Consider the following 17,311-nt stretch of genomic DNA (forward strand, 5'->3'; position numbering starts at 1 on the left):
TCCTCTCGAACAGGACAAAAACATACCCCGCAGTTTAACAAGAGTAATAAAACACACACACACACACACACACACACACACACACACACACACACACACACACACACACACACACACACACACACACACACGTTCACAGACACCAGCATGTGCTGTTTAACAGAGCAGCAAGTGCTCAGGTGTTTTCCCCTTCACAATAAAAGCACTTTGGTAAAAATTTGCTGCCATGTTTTCACTGTTTAATGTCTGTGTTTGGGTTCGCTGTTCAGCGCAAGATTATCTGAGGTCATGTTCACAGAAAAATTCTCAGGAAAAAAGTTCAGGTTTGAGAGCAGCCCTGGCCCGCTGTGCTGGCTATGTGTCTGCTCCAGCCTCAGTCAGACACACACAGCTATATTTCATGTACTCATTTCTGGCACTTAACAACTTGAATCCACAGCCATGAAGCCCGAAAGAAGTATTCTGAGAGCGTGTTTGCAGGAACTGGCTGCACATCACACAGGCAACTGGCCTAGTAGTCATGCACACACACACCAACGCAGGCATGCACACTTGGATACACACTTCCAAGGAAAAGGATGGAAAAAAAGAGACGATTGCGTGGGGGAGGAGGAATAAAGGAGGATATAGAGAAGGAAGAAAACAAGCAGGAACAAGAGAGGAGAGATAGGGAAAGTCTGCATCTGCAAAGGACTTTACAGGCTTTGCAATCATGCTGCCACGTCAACAAAGACAGATAGTCTGCAAACATTGGGGTGAAGCAAAAGGAATCTGTCTTCTTTCTCTCTCAATCTTTCTTCCTCAGTGAACAACAAGCTCTGTTGTTCTCCATGTTGTCCATCCACACACAAATACACATTTGAACAGATGTTTGTGCCAGAAAATTTCATTTCAAGAAGAAAGTTTAGGACCTTTAGATTGAAAGTTAGCTCTTGGTCTTTGGTACTCTCTTCCAACTCCCTGAGTCTCTTTTAAAACCAGTAGACTAAATCACTGTCCTGTGTTACACACTTATATATTCTAGTAGAACGAGTTTATTGCAATAGTCGGAAGCCTTGTTTGGTGTTAGCATGCAACTTCTTCTGCAATACGTGTGTGGGTATTAAAGAATTCATTATGTGTGTTTAATGTAACATCTGCCTCTTCTCCAAGCACCTGGTAAAGGTTCGATCGCACTTGAGCACAATTCTCTGAGGTTTTTTCTGCAGCCACTCTATTTCGAGTGTTGCCTTTCTGGATGAGAGATGGAGTCTTACATGCCTGCAAGTCCCTTAACAAGCGGCTCTAATTTCATGCACACTGCTGCAGCACTTTGTTCTGAAACCAGGAAATTCAGCAGAACATTTTGTCAATTAGTTTGCACAGTTAACAAACACAAACAAAAGGCTTCAATAAATTCCACAGTGATTAAAGGCTGGATGTGCAGCTTTCGTGCAAGCAGAGTGGCATGAGTTGGGTACAGTCAAGCAGGCTGAACTTTCTACTTGTGCTCAAGTGTGAGGCTGTGTGTGAGTGGGACTGATTTCATCCTCTGACATCAAAAATGACCTGTTGATGATTCATTCTTTGGACAGTGTTGGGAAAACGCAGGAACTATACGACATAAAGCAATAATGTCATTATAATGATAACTGTATCAAAATATTCATAGATTGTTTTTTCTCAGCAGTAATGAGCAACTGCTGATATGAAATCTGCCTTCTTGATGGACTCAGGTTCACCTGCTGTTTACCTCGATGGTAATGAATTTTACATAATGATCCACCCTAATGAATCTTCCTGAAGATTAAGGCTCACAATTTGCTCTGTCTGTGCTGAGGAAGTGAGTATTTTGCATTTCTTGTCAAAATTTCAAGACTGCCCTCCTGTAGCTGCAGTTAGTTAGTTGGTTTTTTAAGGACTTTAACTTAAGTAGCATGGACAAAGTAGGGCACTACCCTGTTTTGTTGTAGGTCCCTGCGATGAACATATGATGGATACTAAAAATAATTTAAGGCTCTTTTTAGGCACTGTAACTACAAGTTTATATCAAATTAGTGTTAGAGTTATTCTGCTGCAACTTAAAAATGTTTTAAAGAACACAGGACTTTCACAGTATTGCAGAGGTTAGTGTTTTTAGCTCAGCGAAAGGCAGCACTTGGATCCCAGTGGGAAAGGTGGCTTTCTGTAAGCAGTTTGTATGTTCTCTTTGCTAATGTTCCCTGGCTTCCTCTGGCCAAAAATATGCCGATCAGGTTGATTGGTCAGTCTAAGCCAGGGGTCACCAACATGGTGCTCGTGGGCACCTGGGTGCCCTCAAGAACCACTTAAGGTGCCCGCGAGGCATGTTCCAAAAAACAGCACAGCTCAAAATGGAGCTCATTCCTATCATCATTGTTCTGTAAACCATTTATAATAGTTGTGAAGTAATTAACACTGACCAGTGAGCAGTCTCTTCACATAGTACTACCACTTCTACTTTGATTAATGTTGTTAAAAAGTGATCTGTGCAGAAAAATTTTATCAGACAAGTAGCCCTGCGTGCCACTCGTATACCATAAGGTAGCCCCAGGTCTCAAAAAGTTTGGTGACCCCTGGTCTAAGCTATAGCTGATAACAGATAAATGAAGGACAGTAAATCAAGGTACACTGACTGTGCATAGTTTCTAGACCATGACCACCTCTTACCTCATTGCACTCATCATCTATAAGTAAATAAACGTATTTCCTATTTGCTGAATAGCTGTTAATATTGCATAACTGACCTGAGGTGTCAACTACAATAAACATGTTTTTACTGGATGGATTTAGAGGGCCTGTTTTCATTTGTCTGCTGCCCTGTCCTGTTTTTTATTTACTTTTAACTAAAACATTTGGCTCTTCAACAGAGACATATTTCAGAGGGTTTTTGATTGCCTGCTGTTAGTGATTAAAGGACTTATTAATGCAGAACAGGTCAGCTTCCAATCTGATATGATCATTCATTACATTCACAAAACATATGACACACAATGTGATATATCCTTATCCACTTTACTGCTGTTTAAGAAAATAAAATAAAGCCTTTGAGTGCAATTATTGTGTTCCTGCTGTGTGCATTAAAGTCTCCTGCTCAGCTTCCTGTCTAACACTGTTTCATTTCTCTTTAAATTCACTCCAGCTGATGTTATGAGCCTTCAGAGACTCATTCAGACCTGGCATCTAAATTCCTTTAATCTGAGACATGAGCGGATACGTTGTCAGCGTGTCTGACGTGATCCACTGGCTCCACCGTGTGTCCACAGATGAGAATGCACAGATAAGCAGCCTTGGGCTGTGTTAGGTATTACATGTTAATGTTACATTTTAATGATTCCCAGTGGGAGATTCTCTTTTCATTTGTGGTCCAGGAGAAAAAATAAAGGTTAATACAGCACCTACAACATTGAAAACACTTTAGTTTACAGCTAAAGGACACTTTTTTTTCAGCAGGGAGGCTTCAGAAAAGAATTCATCTGGAATCCAGATGTCTGTCACACATCTGTAATGAGGGCAGGTTTTAATTTCAACTAAACACAAAATCCCATTTTCATTACCTGACAAACCGCTGCTAAATTTTCTGGAGCTTCCTAGCTCAACCTGATAAAGCCACCACCAGCTTTTTGTTGTACTAAAATCTGTCTGGTTCCCCGACAAGGTTGAGGGATACCCACTGCTGCTGGGGACAACAGGAATGCATTTGCCAATCCAAGACTCAGCAGTCTGGAATCAAACCAGGAACTTTCTGATTGTGAGGCAACAGCACTAGCCACTGCACCACTTTTCTCTGTGCAGATATAATTATCAGATCATATATACAATTACAATTTCACTTAGCAGATGTTTTTATCCAAAGCAACATACAACACTGAGCAGTTGGGTACTTGTACCTTGCTCAAGGGCACCTCAACCCAACTGCTCCTGCACAGTGTTCAGCCCACTTCCCAATCCTTGCAATGCTGGGACTTGAACCAGCAACCTTTTGGTTGCAAAGCCAAGTCCATAAGAGGCAGGGTGTTTTCAGTAACGGTTGTCATTAAGTCAATGAAAATAAAAATCAATCAACAAAGCCAACATAATGAAAAGTAAGGCCTGAGATTTCTGTGCTTTTTTTGTGATAACACATCTTCATCACTTAATCACCTCATCACTCTACTCCAGTCTTATGATATTTCAGCTGTATACCCATGTGCTCATACATGGGTTAGGTTATATTGTCATGATGACCCGCGAACCTGACCCAGGTATCATAAGAAATGATGACTTTAATAGGAAAATCATTATATAAAAACTGACTGATTTTTGTAAACATATAAATAACATATTTGCGTAAACAAAGATAATTGTAAGTAGCAACTACAACTGCCATACAGATTTCCTCTCTGTGTAAGGCTATACAGTACTCATCATTTTTTAAATGAAATAAGGCCCAACCCCAAGGTAAACTGTTGTCCTTCATGTTTGTGAATGTAATTATTTTGTACAACTTTTTATGGATCAGGAGATCACCATTTACTCTCTAATGGGGAGAAGTGATATGTAATAATGTAATAATAATAATAATAATAATAATAATAATAATAATAATAATAATAATAATAATAAAATGAAAATGAATGAATGGATGAATGAATTCATTAAATAATGAATGAATGAATTCATTCATTCATTAATAAACAGAGATGCCTATACCAACTTCTGACTCTTTTTTTTAAACAGTTATAAAATCCATTTATTATTGTTTTTAAAAGAACATTGCATGCATCCAAATTTATCTTGACTTTTCTTCTTCTTCTTCTTCTTCTTCTTCTTCTTCTTCTTCTTCTTCTTCTTCTTCTTCTTCTTCTTCTTCTTAACAATGCTCACCTGTAGAATGTTTCCCTTTTAAAAATGCTGTGCTGTTCAATCCAGTACGTCCAAAGGGTAACATTGATATTATTAGTTCCTCTTCTAGATCTCGTGGTGCTTCTCATTTTACCTGTTTTTCTTTGGATTCCATAAAACCAGCCCCTTGTTCTCCCATCTTAATACGTTTGCTATTTTGCCGTTATATTTTTTTTCCAACTAATGGCAATATGGTTTTAAAAAAGGCACAATAGACAGCAACTCGTCAGAAGAGGGCAACGTTCTTTGACTTGGCGGGGAAACCCCGCCAAAATATGCTTCACCGTAGAAGAAGAGGAATTCGTCCAATCACAAGCTGCAGCTGACGCCAACCGGAAAATGTGCTGCAAGTTTCTCAACCTCATCCAGCGACAGGAGGGAAACAGCCGAAAGGTAATGTTATGGTTTATTTGGGCTTTTTTGTAATGATTTTTTTATCTTAAAAAACGTTTGTGTAATTTCAGAAGAATAACCGAGAGAGCAGGTTTTTATTCAGCAGTTCATGACGTTTGCTTCATAGACCAGTGGAAATGTCCACAGTTTGTTACCAAAAACTCTTGATGTTGCATGAGCTGGCAACAGTCAACTATGGACATCCTATGGGAAGCGTTGTTCACTTGAAGCAATGTCTTGAAAGCCCTCAGAAAAATAGTATTATTTTTCTTACCAAACAAACTGCGTGTACTGTGTTTAGTGTATGGATTATGTTCACATACAGTAAATTCAGCTGTGCATAGCAAAATCATCATTCTTTGTGGGTCTCTCTTTTCTCCTCTGGTTGTAGTATGTCTTCTAACACCAGTGTAACACGTTTGCAACTGGTGTCATCCGTGAGCCAAGCACCAAGAGTCTCTGTCCATCTGATGCCTTGTGAGATTGAACATGACGGACCAGCTCAGGTCTCACAATACTTCACAGCTACAGCAAAAGACTGCAAATACGGTACAGAATGCTTCTGTCCGGTAACTGCTTTTCATAGATCTTAGACGGGGAGGATACGTTTTAACGAACTCTCCCACCTCACCCCATATAGAGAAGACGGTGTCATTCAGAGGACGAGGGTTGAAGGGGCAGGAGCTCAGCTGTCCACCAGGCTATACAGGCTTGGTGCTGAAAGAGGTCAACAAACCTGGCTCAGACCAAGAGGTAAACAACACTCGTCTTTGCTACCTATGACAATGACTGTACCCAATGTGCAGCTGTCTGACCCTTTCAGATGGGTCTACATGACATTGAATTGTACCCATGTGTGTGTCCAGGACAGAACAGTGAGGTTATTCTCAGTGTTTGACAAAATGACCTACTGGAACCTGGAGACGTCTCCAAACTCTGATGACACAGTTGTTACAGCGATGGACTGGCCAGAGTTGGCCGAGGCGGTAATTTCATTTCTAAAGCTCGAATTATAAATTCTTTACCAAAGTTTGATGCAAGAAAAGACTCATACATGTAAACTAGTATTATTAGTAGTATTAATATAAGTACTTGTATGGTCATCAGAACTGTGTGGTTGAATCTTGCCCTGTATTGTGTTTCTGTTAAAAATGAGAATCACTGCTACATTGACAGCGATATAAACAGCAATTTATTACAATATCATACAGTCACAAATAAATGAACAACGATATTTTTACATTTTCACAGATTCATGGGCCAGTGGAGGACTGAAGAGAGAGAAAACTTACTGCAAAGAGGTGTCATGGTTACTTACCTCTGTATGTTACAAAAAAAAAACCCACTGCAGTTTGCTGGTAACTGACCACAGTCTGAGGAGACTTAAGACATCAACCCTGCGTTGTTGCAGGGTAATAAATAACAGATTCAGTTCAAATACTTTTTTTTGTTTTTTTACGTTTTTGTAGTAAAATAAATAAAAATGACCTGTTGTTGACTGGCTTAATTATGCTTTGTGTAATGGAGAGAAACACAACATTTACACATCATCTCCACTGAACTGTTTATTTGTAAGGTGACATCAAGATTTTTCACATAGGCTGGCATGAAACTGTTTAAACTTCACTGATCCAGTTGTTTTGTAGTAATATCCAGTGTAAATCTGTTATGTTTGTGTAGTCATAAGGACTTATAAACCCATACAACACAAACAAATCTGCAAACTTAAATTTACAAGACAACACGGTGTTAAACAGTAATTGAGGCACATATCAAATACAAACATTAAAGTGAAAGCAACGAAGTTCAAGTTGAAGGAATCCAAATTGTGTGTCATTGTGCAAGAAAAAAAACTCTGAGGGGTCACGTGGGTTTTAAGGGAGGACAGGTGCTCTTTTCCTCCTACCTCATTTCACCAGTACCAGCAAATGTAAGAATAGTAGGCTGGAAGTTAAATAGTTGAACAACTTTCTTTAAGAGTTTAAACAGTCAGAGACAGAAATACCATACAAAATGTAATGGCACAACATATGGCAAATCCAGAAACCACAAGCCAAACACTTTTGCCTCACATGAGCTCCTCGTGAGCATGAATATTGTGAATTGCGGACCATATGCAGGAAAATTCAGTTCCCGAGTTTACTGTATAACTGTTAAAGAAAAGAGATTGGGCAAAACATCAGCCTTGTCTGGATTGACTTCATCACAACAGACATGCGAAAAAGTGAATGGTGGGGTTTGGCCTGGCAGTTCAATCACAAGCCTCATGCAGAAAAGCTTAAATCCTTAAAACACGTGGCCTACGTTTGACTCCCTCCCTTTGCTTCATGTCATCTCCTATTTTCTCTCCTAGACTGTACCTTGACCGTCATCCTCTCCTCTCAAAGAAGGCATAGAAGGACAAAGATCTGTCTTTCTCTATAAAGAGAAACAAAAATAAAAATTACAGATTGTAATTTTAAAATTTTTACTTCTAAATGCTTAATATTCATACTGTTAGAGAAAATTGTGGACATTACAAAATAACAAATTTGGGTTAGTCAAGCACTAAAAAGTGACACTGAATAAATTTCATGTGGTGTTATTGCCCTGTTACTGGATTTAGTAAAAACTAGGCAAAGCACGCCATGCAATATTTAAAAAATTTCCTTTTAAGTTAATTTTCCCAGATTTTTATTTTATTTTATTTTTTTAATTGACAATAATAAGATAATAAATATAATGAAACAACAAGTATGTAAAGAATCTAAAAGAATTATTATTCAATCAACAGTAAAATTAGTTTTCATTAAATTTGAATTCTATAATCAACCTTGTGAGTTAAGTGGGCAAGATCATGAACATTTAAGCAGGCTAGCTTTCTTCAAAAGGCAGCTGTCACTTAAACATGAGGTCAAAGAAAAATAGAAGAGAGAACTTTGAAAAAAAAAGAAGACTACTGCAGCGCTCTGAAAATTAAAAAAGCACTTATTGACATGGCCCTCTTGTGGTGAAACTAGAACACTGAAATGACAAAGTACAAAAACAACATTATGCCCAGTAGTTTCTGCTGTCCAATGACATGCATGAACATAAGCTTGTACAAAATAATCAATAACATCTTGTTTGCCAAGAAAAAGACAGAAGAGATGAGCCACTGAAGCCCCTTTCCTCTCCTTGCCACTTCTTTACCTCTTCACTCTATGGCTCTTTCTAAGCTAAAAGGATTTGACACACAAGTACATGACGCTGCACTGATTCCGGTCATGGGGAACAAATGTCTTCAGTATAAAAGAAAGCAGGAGCATATGCAGGGCGTGTAGAAACATACATGAACATAATTTAGGTGAGCCAAGCTGGATGCTGAATTCTGATATGATGAACATTTTGTTGCAGCTCTGCCCAATTCTGAGTTAGAATATGAGGTTGAAGTGATGGGTGAAAGAGTAAAAACACAGTTGTGTTTGTGTGTTAGAGGAGAGGCGGTATTTGTGGTGGCGGTGGTGGTTGGGGAGGCTCTAACAGTTCCATGTCAGACTTGGTGCGTTTGGTTCGCAGTGAGCGGTCGTGAGCTTTGCGAATGTGTCGGTAAAGGTCACCCGATTGTGTGTAGCTTCGGTAGCAGTAGTGACACTCATACGGACGTGCGCGTGTGTGTACGATGGCGTGGCGCCGCAGTGTGTACGTACATGAAAAGGTCTTTCCACAGGCTTCACATGTGGGAACATCATCTGCAAAGTTCCCCATAGAGTCCTGGAAGTCCTGAAAGTAAGCAGGAGGTTCAGACTGATTCTGAGCTGTGGACGGAGGATTGAAGGAGGTTGATGAAGTGTCCTGGGAGGAAGGGCCTGCACCGGAGGAGGAAGAAGATGGAGATAGAGGGAAGGAGTAGTCACTAGGTTGAGAAGTCATTTGTAAGAGGCCCTGTGGGTTGGAGGAGAGATAGTGAGGATTGTTGAGATCCTCCTCCTGGATTTCTTCTTCAAACTCATCGTCCACGTCCATCACTGGTTCTCTTTCTGAGCTCGCTTCTTTGTCCTCCTCTAACTCCTCATCAGATATCACAATAGCCTCCACTTTGATTTTCACATGCTCATCATCTTTATCATCTGTCCTCACTCCTGGAAGAGACTGCTCATTGCTAACTAAGGGATGATCACCAGTAAAAACACCTGGTCCCTTTGAAGTTTGAGTCTTAGTGGAGTGGAAGTCCAGGCTTTGGTGTTGCAGTGACACAGCACTCTGGATACGAATCTGGGGGAACTCACACTGCAGCTTTGAGTGTGTCTGGCCGGCTTCCCCGCGTGAGGTTGCTGCTGAGGTTTGGATTAGCATGGCCATCTGCTGTTCTCTGCCTGATGCACCTCGATGGTCACCCTCTGAGGAGTGCCTGATGGAATCTTCAGCGGGTAGTCTTGGCGTGTCGTGCTGACGGGGGCTGGGGCAGAGGCTGGATTCTGAGTGAGGAAGAAAAACCACTGTGGGACCTCTAGCCTGGCTCAGAGGCACAGATGAAGAGGAAGAAGAAGAGGAAGGCTGCTGGAAACCACTGTGGCTAAGAATAAAGAGAAAGGGGAACATTTTAGCCTCAAGTTAGCAGAAGAAAACAGAGTGGTAAACAGAGAGAAATAAAATAAATGATCATGAAAAACTTAAAGTAATCTTATGTTCAAAATTCTGGGTGAGATTAAATTCTGTATGTCAGGTATTCTCTCTTTGAAGTGTAAGGGCACTTGGATAAAATGATGTTAAGTGACATTAGTAGAAAAAATGCAAAGTACTGTACCTATAGGACTCTGAAGAGCTGCATGGGCTGTGAAGTGTTGACCCCTCCCCCTGATCTCCAGTCTTTAATCTGCCATGAACTCCTGAGGCAGGATCAGGCTGGTCTCTGACTGCTCCAGGAGGAGCGTCCATACCAGGCTGTGTGGTATCAGCAAGGTTTGGGCTCAGGGGAGTATGAGCTCGAGACTTGTGGGACCCTCCAATTGTCCTTTGCTCGGATTTCACAGAGATGAGCTGACTCCTTTCTGCTGCAGTTACTGATAAAAGTGATGCCGCCATCACTGCTGGATTCAAGTGATCACCGGCCATGTCCGCCATGGGCTCAGTTCCACCATCACTCCCACCCTCCCTAGCTGTCTCTGTGGCCCTCCTCGCTACAGCACTCTCCTCAGAGCGGGTGCTGTCTGCCTCAGCCAGAGGCCCTCGCCTCTGCAGTCGTCTTTTGCACACTCTCACCACCTCGTTCATGTGCAGAAAGCTTGCAGCGGCCAATATGTCTTCCACCGGTGGAGACTCATTCAGCTGTAGCACACCTTCATACACAAAGTCCAAGAGCAAGCCAAATGCGGCAGCAGTGACGATGTCGCTGTCAAGTGTGACAGAGCTGCTGTTGCTGTTACCACCGCTGACCCCTGGAGAGTCAGAGTAGAACATGTGAAAGAAAGGCGAACAGGAGGCTAAAACAGCCCGGTGAGCCAGGAAACGAGATGAGCCCACCAGGACGGTGCAGTCACAGAGAAAGCCCCGCTGGCGCTGGGAACGCAGAGCTGACAGCAGCTGTTGGGAATGCTGGGGGAACTCCATCACCTGAAGAGAAAAGAAGAGAAAAGTGACAAAGTGAAGAGGCATGTTTATCACATTATACCTGCTGGGCAAACATCCCACACATCACTTTATCATGCTTTCCCATCACAAGGTGTTTACAACATTTTTTTACACTGGACCAAGAAACAGGGTGCTTTAAACCACGCAAGAGATTGACTTTTGTGACACATTATGTTCTCTAGTCATAAAAATGTACTACTGTTTTCAACATCAGTTTTGGCTATTCAAATCAATGCTATTATACTTGACATGTAAAGCTTAACAGCTACATCTGGCGTCCTGGAGCATCATATCTATTGGTAGATCACTCATCTAACATCCAGACTCAGTCAGTATTGCCAAGTTCAACAGGCATGCAAGCTCCAGGTAGCAACAACTCTGACACTACCTACGCTACCCTTAGCGGCCCCCCAACCCCGAAATCCATTAAAAGGAGGAAGAGTCCGTAATAAGATGGTAGAAATGAGACAGGAAGGCAGAGCTTGAACAAGGGGTTGGCCTAGGCGTGAACTCCTCCCGGCTGGGCTAAACTGTGCTCTGCCTCCTGAGAGGAGAAAATAAGATAAGAGAAATATGCACATAGAGAGATGTTTTCTTATTTTGGGCCCCAACTTATAACATTTTTCCTCATACAGACTCAGTGACTCATCCTAACTGCCTTGGTTAAAAAATATCCTTGACTGTTATTCACAGTTTCTGTCCATGCACTCCAAATTTCTCTTGGAGTGAGAAAGTTGATTGTGCAACAAATCCTCAACATCCTACTTCTACTTGAAAAAACCTTCGCTTTCCAACCTTGCCACTCTGATTATGCCCTAGTGTTGCTGTCTGTGCACACAGTGGGCATGAGGTCTTCCTCACTACTCAATATTTCAGGTTCTGGGGTTTTGGTAACACATCATAAGCTGCCCTCAGCAGGACCTAGCTCAGCTTCCAGTTTTCTACACTGTACTTACTTGATTTGCTTCCAGGTAGCAATATCTCTGTCCTGACCTTCATGCCACTAAACTCCTCTGTTTAACTATGCACTTTTTTCAATTTCCAAATTGACTTTGCACACTCTTTTAGCTGCCACTTCCCCATAGTCAACATCACAACTCTTAAAAGAAGGACTCAGCTCCCCTAAGCAACACAACAGAAAACAAAGAAAAAGAAGTGTGTGTGTAGGGACTATTAATCTTCCTCCTCCCTTTCACTACATTACAAAATACTGATCACACCAACTTTTACAGCTGTACCTGGACTCTCACCTTCTCAGGTGGTAGCCTATGATCTCTGATGGAGCTACTTTTCAATCTTCAGCGTGTCCTGAAAATTAGGTGTGATTGTTGGCAGTTCACTTATTTTCTTCAGAATGGAATGAGCCATTCAGCCACTTTCAGTTACACTCGAGGTCATAGCTAGTGAGAATAGTTGTGAAAATGTACATATTTAAATTCATTCAACCATAACGTGTACCTTAAAGCAGTATACTTCACGACACAGCTCGTTGAATACATATTAGTTGTTTAGAGAAAAAAAACGGGTAACTTACGGTTTGTATCTTTGCACTGACGGTTAATCGTTGCCAGTTACAGTAGCTCCCTTCACGTCTCCATGGTGATCAGCCCGAATTCTTCACTCAGCAGGCAGCTTTACATCAGAAGTTTCGAACTACGACACATACAAGGAAACGTAGGAAAGACTGAAAAATCACACAATGCGCGTAGCCCACCTTTGTCACCAGATGCTTAAGTCACCAGTCAGGAGATCCAGGCAGAAACAGGCAGTCCAACCTTAATGATGCTATCACTTGTTAGCTGACTTAGCCAAGGCTCTGTGTAAAACGTCAACAACAAGACCATAATCATAGATACTCTTTTAGTTTTGCATGTCATGACTTGAGAGGAGCATTTAAACGTCACTCGCTCAGTTTCTGTTGAGAAAAAAACATATGTCGCGTGGATATATAGGAGATTTTCTCACCTGCAGCTGCAACCTGGGTTGATGTTTTCTTCCAGGACAAATGTAGTTCCCCTTCTCTGGTGCCAGCACTCTGCAGCACCACTGCCACAGCGCCACCCACAGAACGGGAGCGAGAACAGCCAGGAAGTGGCAGCCTGTGCGTTTCTGATTGACAACAAGTATGGTCTGTGGAAACGTTTCATAAACACGGTTTATGGTACGATATTCAACAGCGTGAAGGTTTGATCTGAGGGATTATCTTTGGCCAAATGGAAAGGGACAGAGGGGGAAGAGGAGGCAGAGGCAGGAGAGGGAGACGAGGAAATCGTGGTGGAGAGGTATAAAGTTAACCATGCAAACTGTGATTTTCCTATGTCTAATAAAATTTATTTCATCTTAGCTATTGGTGGAGGCTGTATATAGTAAGAACTGTAACGTCAATCTCTCCTTCTCTCCTTTCCCTTTTGCCTCCAACCAGGACAGAGACGTCCAACTGTCTAAATCCATGTCTTATGCTCTTCGCCATGGGGCAAACCAGATGGGTCTTCACATGGGTACAGGTGATCTCTCACACATCTCCACATTCTACTCTGGGTGACACAACTCTTATCTAATTGAAATAGAAAAATAATAATAAATCGAAATAGAAAGCCTTTATTGTCATCACGTGACTTGCACACAATGACACGGAGCGCTGCTCCGTCTTGTGCTTCAAAAATAGTACAAATAAACATCAGTACATAAATTATGGAACAAGACAAGAAGAATAACAATAGGCTAAAGGGTACGGACAGAAGATAAAATGTTGACATTTTCAGTGTATATTGCACAATATGGTGGAAGGATTGAGGGGGATTGCACTTGTGTTTACTGCATATCAGAGAACTCATTGTGTTTTATGAAGGTGACTGTTAAGAGCGCTTATGGCTCTGGGGAAGAAGCTGTCTCTGAGTCTTTTTGAATAATAATAATACTGTCCTGCTCATGGAAAAAAAAAACGCCTATTCAAGATTGATTTATTATAACCATAATATATATATATATATATATATATATATATATATATATATATATATATATATATATATATATATATATATATATATATATATATATATATAAAATGAAAATCATTCAATAGGTCCCTTCTGTGGTGAATTTTCCTACAATTTGTTGAGGACATTTGAGGAAGCTTGACCACTTAAAGAAGAAAACTCAGGAGGTTGGAATTGTTTATGTAGCTTAGTTGACCAAAGAGAAGTGACCAACAACACATTTGGATGCATGGTGTAATGCAAATGCACTCCTGTGTGTTTACAGATCAGAATTTATCATTTCTGAGGTTGCTATGTCTATCTAATAGACTTATAGGTTCACCTTAGGATGTCAGTGTAAACATTCCCCTAACTGCAATAATTCAAACGGTTGAAGGAGGGAACGTGAGTATCTGATTCAACTCAGACTGGAGCCACACTGCCTCTATATAAGGCCAAATGTAGGTTTGTGACTATGCTTGACACATACAGAGGCAATTTACAGAGGTAACTAAGGGTGCAGCCGCACTGGCCATCCTAACTGTTATGTACTCAAGCACAATTGCCTCCCACAGCACTGTTGGCCCGCTAGCCAGTCACACTACTCCAATATGAACCATATTTAAGGCATTTGCATGGCCCACAGAGAAACATAAGACAGAATACTTGTCCAATTCTGCCACACCTTCATTTGCATATGAGTTGAATTTTGACCTCATTAACTCTTGTAACTGAGTGAACTTGTGCTTTACTTTTCTTTTATTGCTGTGGTCTCCCTTGAAAAAGAGTTTTTTTTTTTTTTATCTCACTCGGACCAACCTGGTTAAATAAAGGTTAAATAAGAAAAAAACTGCATGTTGCCTCGTTTTTCTCACCTTTTCAGTTCTTAACATAAGTTTCACAGAACTCTAACTGGTATACAACATTATCAGAGTAATATATCTTCATTTCTGTGATATTTGTGAATAATTCTAGGTTTTGAAGTGATGAAATTATTGAGGGTCTTAAATTGGTGCCAAGGTGATGAGCAGCCACTTGTCAATGAAGTGAGTGGGGAGTTAACTCAAGACTATCCTTTAAACTCATATCTTTGTAGATGGTTTCCTGTTTGTGGAGGAGCTCCTCACTCACCCACAGTTTCGCTCATACTCTCTGGAAGATGTAGAAAGAGTTGTGGCTACAAATGACAAACAGCGCTTCAAACTTCGCCCCCATCCAGAGGATGGTCGTCTGCAGATTCGAGCCAGTCAGGGACATTCAGTTCAGGTAAGCAGGACAGTTAAATCCAAATGAGGTTCATGTAATCATAAATAATATTTATTTATTTATTCATTATCATTTTCTAACAACTATCTCATGATCAATTATCTGTCTTGGTATATATAGATCTTGTGTTTTATTCTTATTAGTTTTGCATCAAAATGTATTCCTCATAGAGATATCTTTTGTTTTTCAAAGCTTACAGAACAACTCATTTGTAAGTAAATCAAATAAATAACCCTGCTTTATTCACAGACAGAAGAACATGATATGAAATGAAGCTGTCAAACAGAATATTTTAAAATGTGTTAATAATTTCTCCTCCAGCACCTTCTGTTTGTAAATTAAACATCCTGTGATCCAACACATTCCTTGTTGTTTGGCAGCATTCACTCAATTAAAATAAAAGATTTACATCTTCAGAACATCAGTTTCAATCACATTTATCTATGATAGATGCTGTTGGTCCCCTGGAAACAATCTAAAATGAAAACCAAATTTGAATCATATAAATGAAGTGTAATCAGTGCAGGATGAAAGTGCAAAAATAAATCTGGGAGTAGCACAGACTATTCTGCTGAAATGCATCATCAACTTTAATTGTATTTTCTTTGTTGCTGTCTTTTTGCTCTCTGGCATCGAGGAGCTGAATTTGTAACAGTTATGCAGAAACAGAGTATTAGGTTTATGGGAGCCTGTGTGTTCTTGTATTTAGGTGTCACTGTCAGTCTTTCTTCCTTTCTTTCAACGCTAAAAGTCACATATCAATCACAAATCTCTCTACTAGTGAAGTGACAGAACACTTTGTCTGATTGAATACATTAACTAGCTGAAAACCCATCATGTGTACCCTTATCTTGAATACCTGGGTGATGCTAGTTGCATAAACGTGTTCAGGTACAGGATTTAGAGCTGAAGCCAGTCCTGGCTGGTTCCCCGGACTGCCCTGCTGAGGCCGTTCATGGCTCCTATCTCCGCAACTGGAGCTCCATCCAGCAGCAGGGCCTGAGCCGCATGCAGAGAACACACATCCACCTGGCACCCGGCCTGCCAGGGGAGGATGGAGTCATCAGTGGTAAGCTGTGTGTCTGTTGGTGTGTTTCTGCTGTCAGCTAAACATTTAGACAAATAGGCTCCAACTGTGTCATTTATCTTTTTGCCAGGCATGAGGAGAGACTGTGATCTCGCTGTGTACATTGATGTCCCTAAAGCTCTTGCTGGTGAAGTCTATCAAACGTCAAATACTATGAATTGAGCCTCTGAGTCTTCTTAGAGCCTTACATGTGTTTCATATCGTATCTCACTGCACAGATGGCATTGAGTTTTTCTGGTCAGAAAACGGTGTGTTACTGACTGCAGGCAACACAGAGGGAAAACTGCTCCCTAAATACTTCAGCAGAGCCCTGAGACTAAGACCTTCAAGTAAGAAAAAGAAAGCATTTGATTTTTTTTTCTTTTAAAGCTGGACTCATGGAATAAATTGAATTTTGCTTTGTGTTTCAGGGAGCATCCTGCCACTGCAGTGAAAGCAGAAAAGGATACTGCTTTGTTATTGGTCAAAGCAGGATTCACCTGACTGAGAGAGCATCCAGTGGTTGGTTGATGTTAATCCTGGTTACGATGGCAACACTTGTTGGGCAGGACCGTACAGGGGTGGTGGTTTTGTTCAGCATGAAGAGAATCCAAATAAAAACTCAAAAGATTGGAATGGGATGGCATGCCACATTTTACAGGGCTGCCCAATGGAGAATATTATTTATTTATTTATTTATAAATCCATAAATAATTTGTTGTCTTCTTGCATTGTTATTGATAAATAAAGTGCCACAACTACTTAATTATGCAACTGTTTGATATAATTTCATTCCATGGTTAAAGACAGACACACTGTTTGGCATCAGCCAGTCAGGCCTTTAAATGGAAGAGCTTTCAAGGATGTGTTGCGTGTGTGTGTGTGTGTGTGTTTGTGTTTGTGTGTGTGTGTGTGTGTGTGTGTGTGTGTGTGTGTGTGTGTGTGTGAGTGTGGTTAGTCACATTACCAAGTATGGGAAAACGGAGGATGCAGACTTTGTGGTTTAACTTAACGGACTGCCTTAACTGTTCCTTGTAAGATATGTACACACAGATACACACACACAGCATGTGAGAGAAGATAAACAGCACAAAGCTTCCTGTGTGGGAAAAAAAAAAATCAATTTAGCACCATATGT

The 17,311-nt window shown here is 40.8% G+C and overlaps 3 protein-coding genes across 5 annotated transcripts; 2 read left to right on the top strand and 1 right to left on the bottom strand.

Moving 5' to 3' along the window:
- Positions 1 to 5,181: 5,181 nt before the first annotated feature.
- On the top strand, positions 5,182 to 6,666 carry rnaseh2c (ribonuclease H2, subunit C). The gene is made up of 5 exons (XM_074674033.1): positions 5,182 to 5,274; positions 5,666 to 5,823; positions 5,915 to 6,027; positions 6,141 to 6,260; positions 6,526 to 6,666. Exons 2-5 carry the CDS (start codon positions 5,667 to 5,669, stop codon positions 6,547 to 6,549), a joined length of 414 nt encoding a protein of 137 aa, XP_074530134.1. The 5' UTR covers positions 5,182 to 5,274; position 5,666; the 3' UTR covers positions 6,550 to 6,666.
- A 638-nt stretch (positions 6,667 to 7,304) lies between these two features.
- Positions 7,305 to 12,909, bottom strand: zbtb3 (zinc finger and BTB domain containing 3). Of its 3 annotated transcripts, XM_074674029.1 has the most exons (5): positions 12,829 to 12,883; positions 12,603 to 12,679; positions 12,398 to 12,516; positions 10,040 to 10,845; positions 7,305 to 9,808 (listed from the first exon to the last, which is right to left on the bottom strand). In XM_074674029.1, the coding sequence occupies exons 4-5, from the start codon at positions 10,840 to 10,842 to the stop codon at positions 8,725 to 8,727; spliced, it is 1,887 nt and encodes a 628-aa protein (XP_074530130.1). In that variant the 5' UTR covers positions 10,843 to 10,845; positions 12,398 to 12,516; positions 12,603 to 12,679; positions 12,829 to 12,883; the 3' UTR covers positions 7,305 to 8,724. The 3 variants fall into 3 exon arrangements, with proteins under 3 accessions (XP_074530130.1, XP_074530129.1, XP_074530131.1); XM_074674028.1 differs by lacking the exon at positions 12,603 to 12,679 and having other exon boundaries at positions 12,829 to 12,909; XM_074674030.1 differs by lacking the exons at positions 12,398 to 12,516; positions 12,603 to 12,679; positions 12,829 to 12,883 and adding an exon at positions 12,114 to 12,300.
- Positions 12,910 to 12,919: 10 nt separating this feature from the next.
- trpt1 (tRNA phosphotransferase 1) lies at positions 12,920 to 16,938 on the top strand. The gene is made up of 7 exons (XM_074674032.1): positions 12,920 to 13,145; positions 13,286 to 13,367; positions 14,938 to 15,107; positions 15,999 to 16,176; positions 16,265 to 16,321; positions 16,413 to 16,523; positions 16,605 to 16,938. Exons 1-7 carry the CDS (start codon positions 13,077 to 13,079, stop codon positions 16,625 to 16,627), a joined length of 690 nt encoding a protein of 229 aa, XP_074530133.1. The 5' UTR covers positions 12,920 to 13,076; the 3' UTR covers positions 16,628 to 16,938.
- Positions 16,939 to 17,311: the final 373 nt, after the last annotated feature.

The sequence above is a fragment of the Halichoeres trimaculatus genome, unplaced genomic scaffold, assembly GCF_033239565.1.
Source record: "Halichoeres trimaculatus isolate MK-OKI-2021-1 unplaced genomic scaffold, fHalTri1.1 fHalTri1_scaffold_7, whole genome shotgun sequence".
Lineage (NCBI taxonomy): Eukaryota > Metazoa > Chordata > Actinopteri > Labriformes > Labridae > Halichoeres > Halichoeres trimaculatus.

Coding starts and splice junctions, on each gene's coding strand:
- rnaseh2c (XM_074674033.1), top strand. CDS start 5,667: ATGTCTTCTAACACCAGTGTAACACGTTTGCAACTGGTGTCATCCGTG. Junction 5,824..5,914: donor AGCAAAAGACTGCAAATACG/GTACAGAATGCT, acceptor CACCCCATATAG/AGAAGACGGTGTCATTCAGA. Junction 6,028..6,140: donor AACCTGGCTCAGACCAAGAG/GTAAACAACACT, acceptor GTGTGTGTCCAG/GACAGAACAGTGAGGTTATT.
- zbtb3 (XM_074674028.1), bottom strand. CDS start 10,842: ATGGAGTTCCCCCAGCATTCCCAACAGCTGCTGTCAGCTCTGCGTTCC. Junction 9,809..10,039: donor AGCTCTTCAGAGTCCTATAG/GTACAGTACTTT, acceptor CTTTATTCTTAG/CCACAGTGGTTTCCAGCAGC.
- trpt1 (XM_074674032.1), top strand. CDS start 13,077: ATGGAAAGGGACAGAGGGGGAAGAGGAGGCAGAGGCAGGAGAGGGAGA. Junction 13,368..14,937: donor GGGTCTTCACATGGGTACAG/GTGATCTCTCAC, acceptor ATATCTTTGTAG/ATGGTTTCCTGTTTGTGGAG. Junction 16,322..16,412: donor TGTCCCTAAAGCTCTTGCTG/GTGAAGTCTATC, acceptor CTCACTGCACAG/ATGGCATTGAGTTTTTCTGG.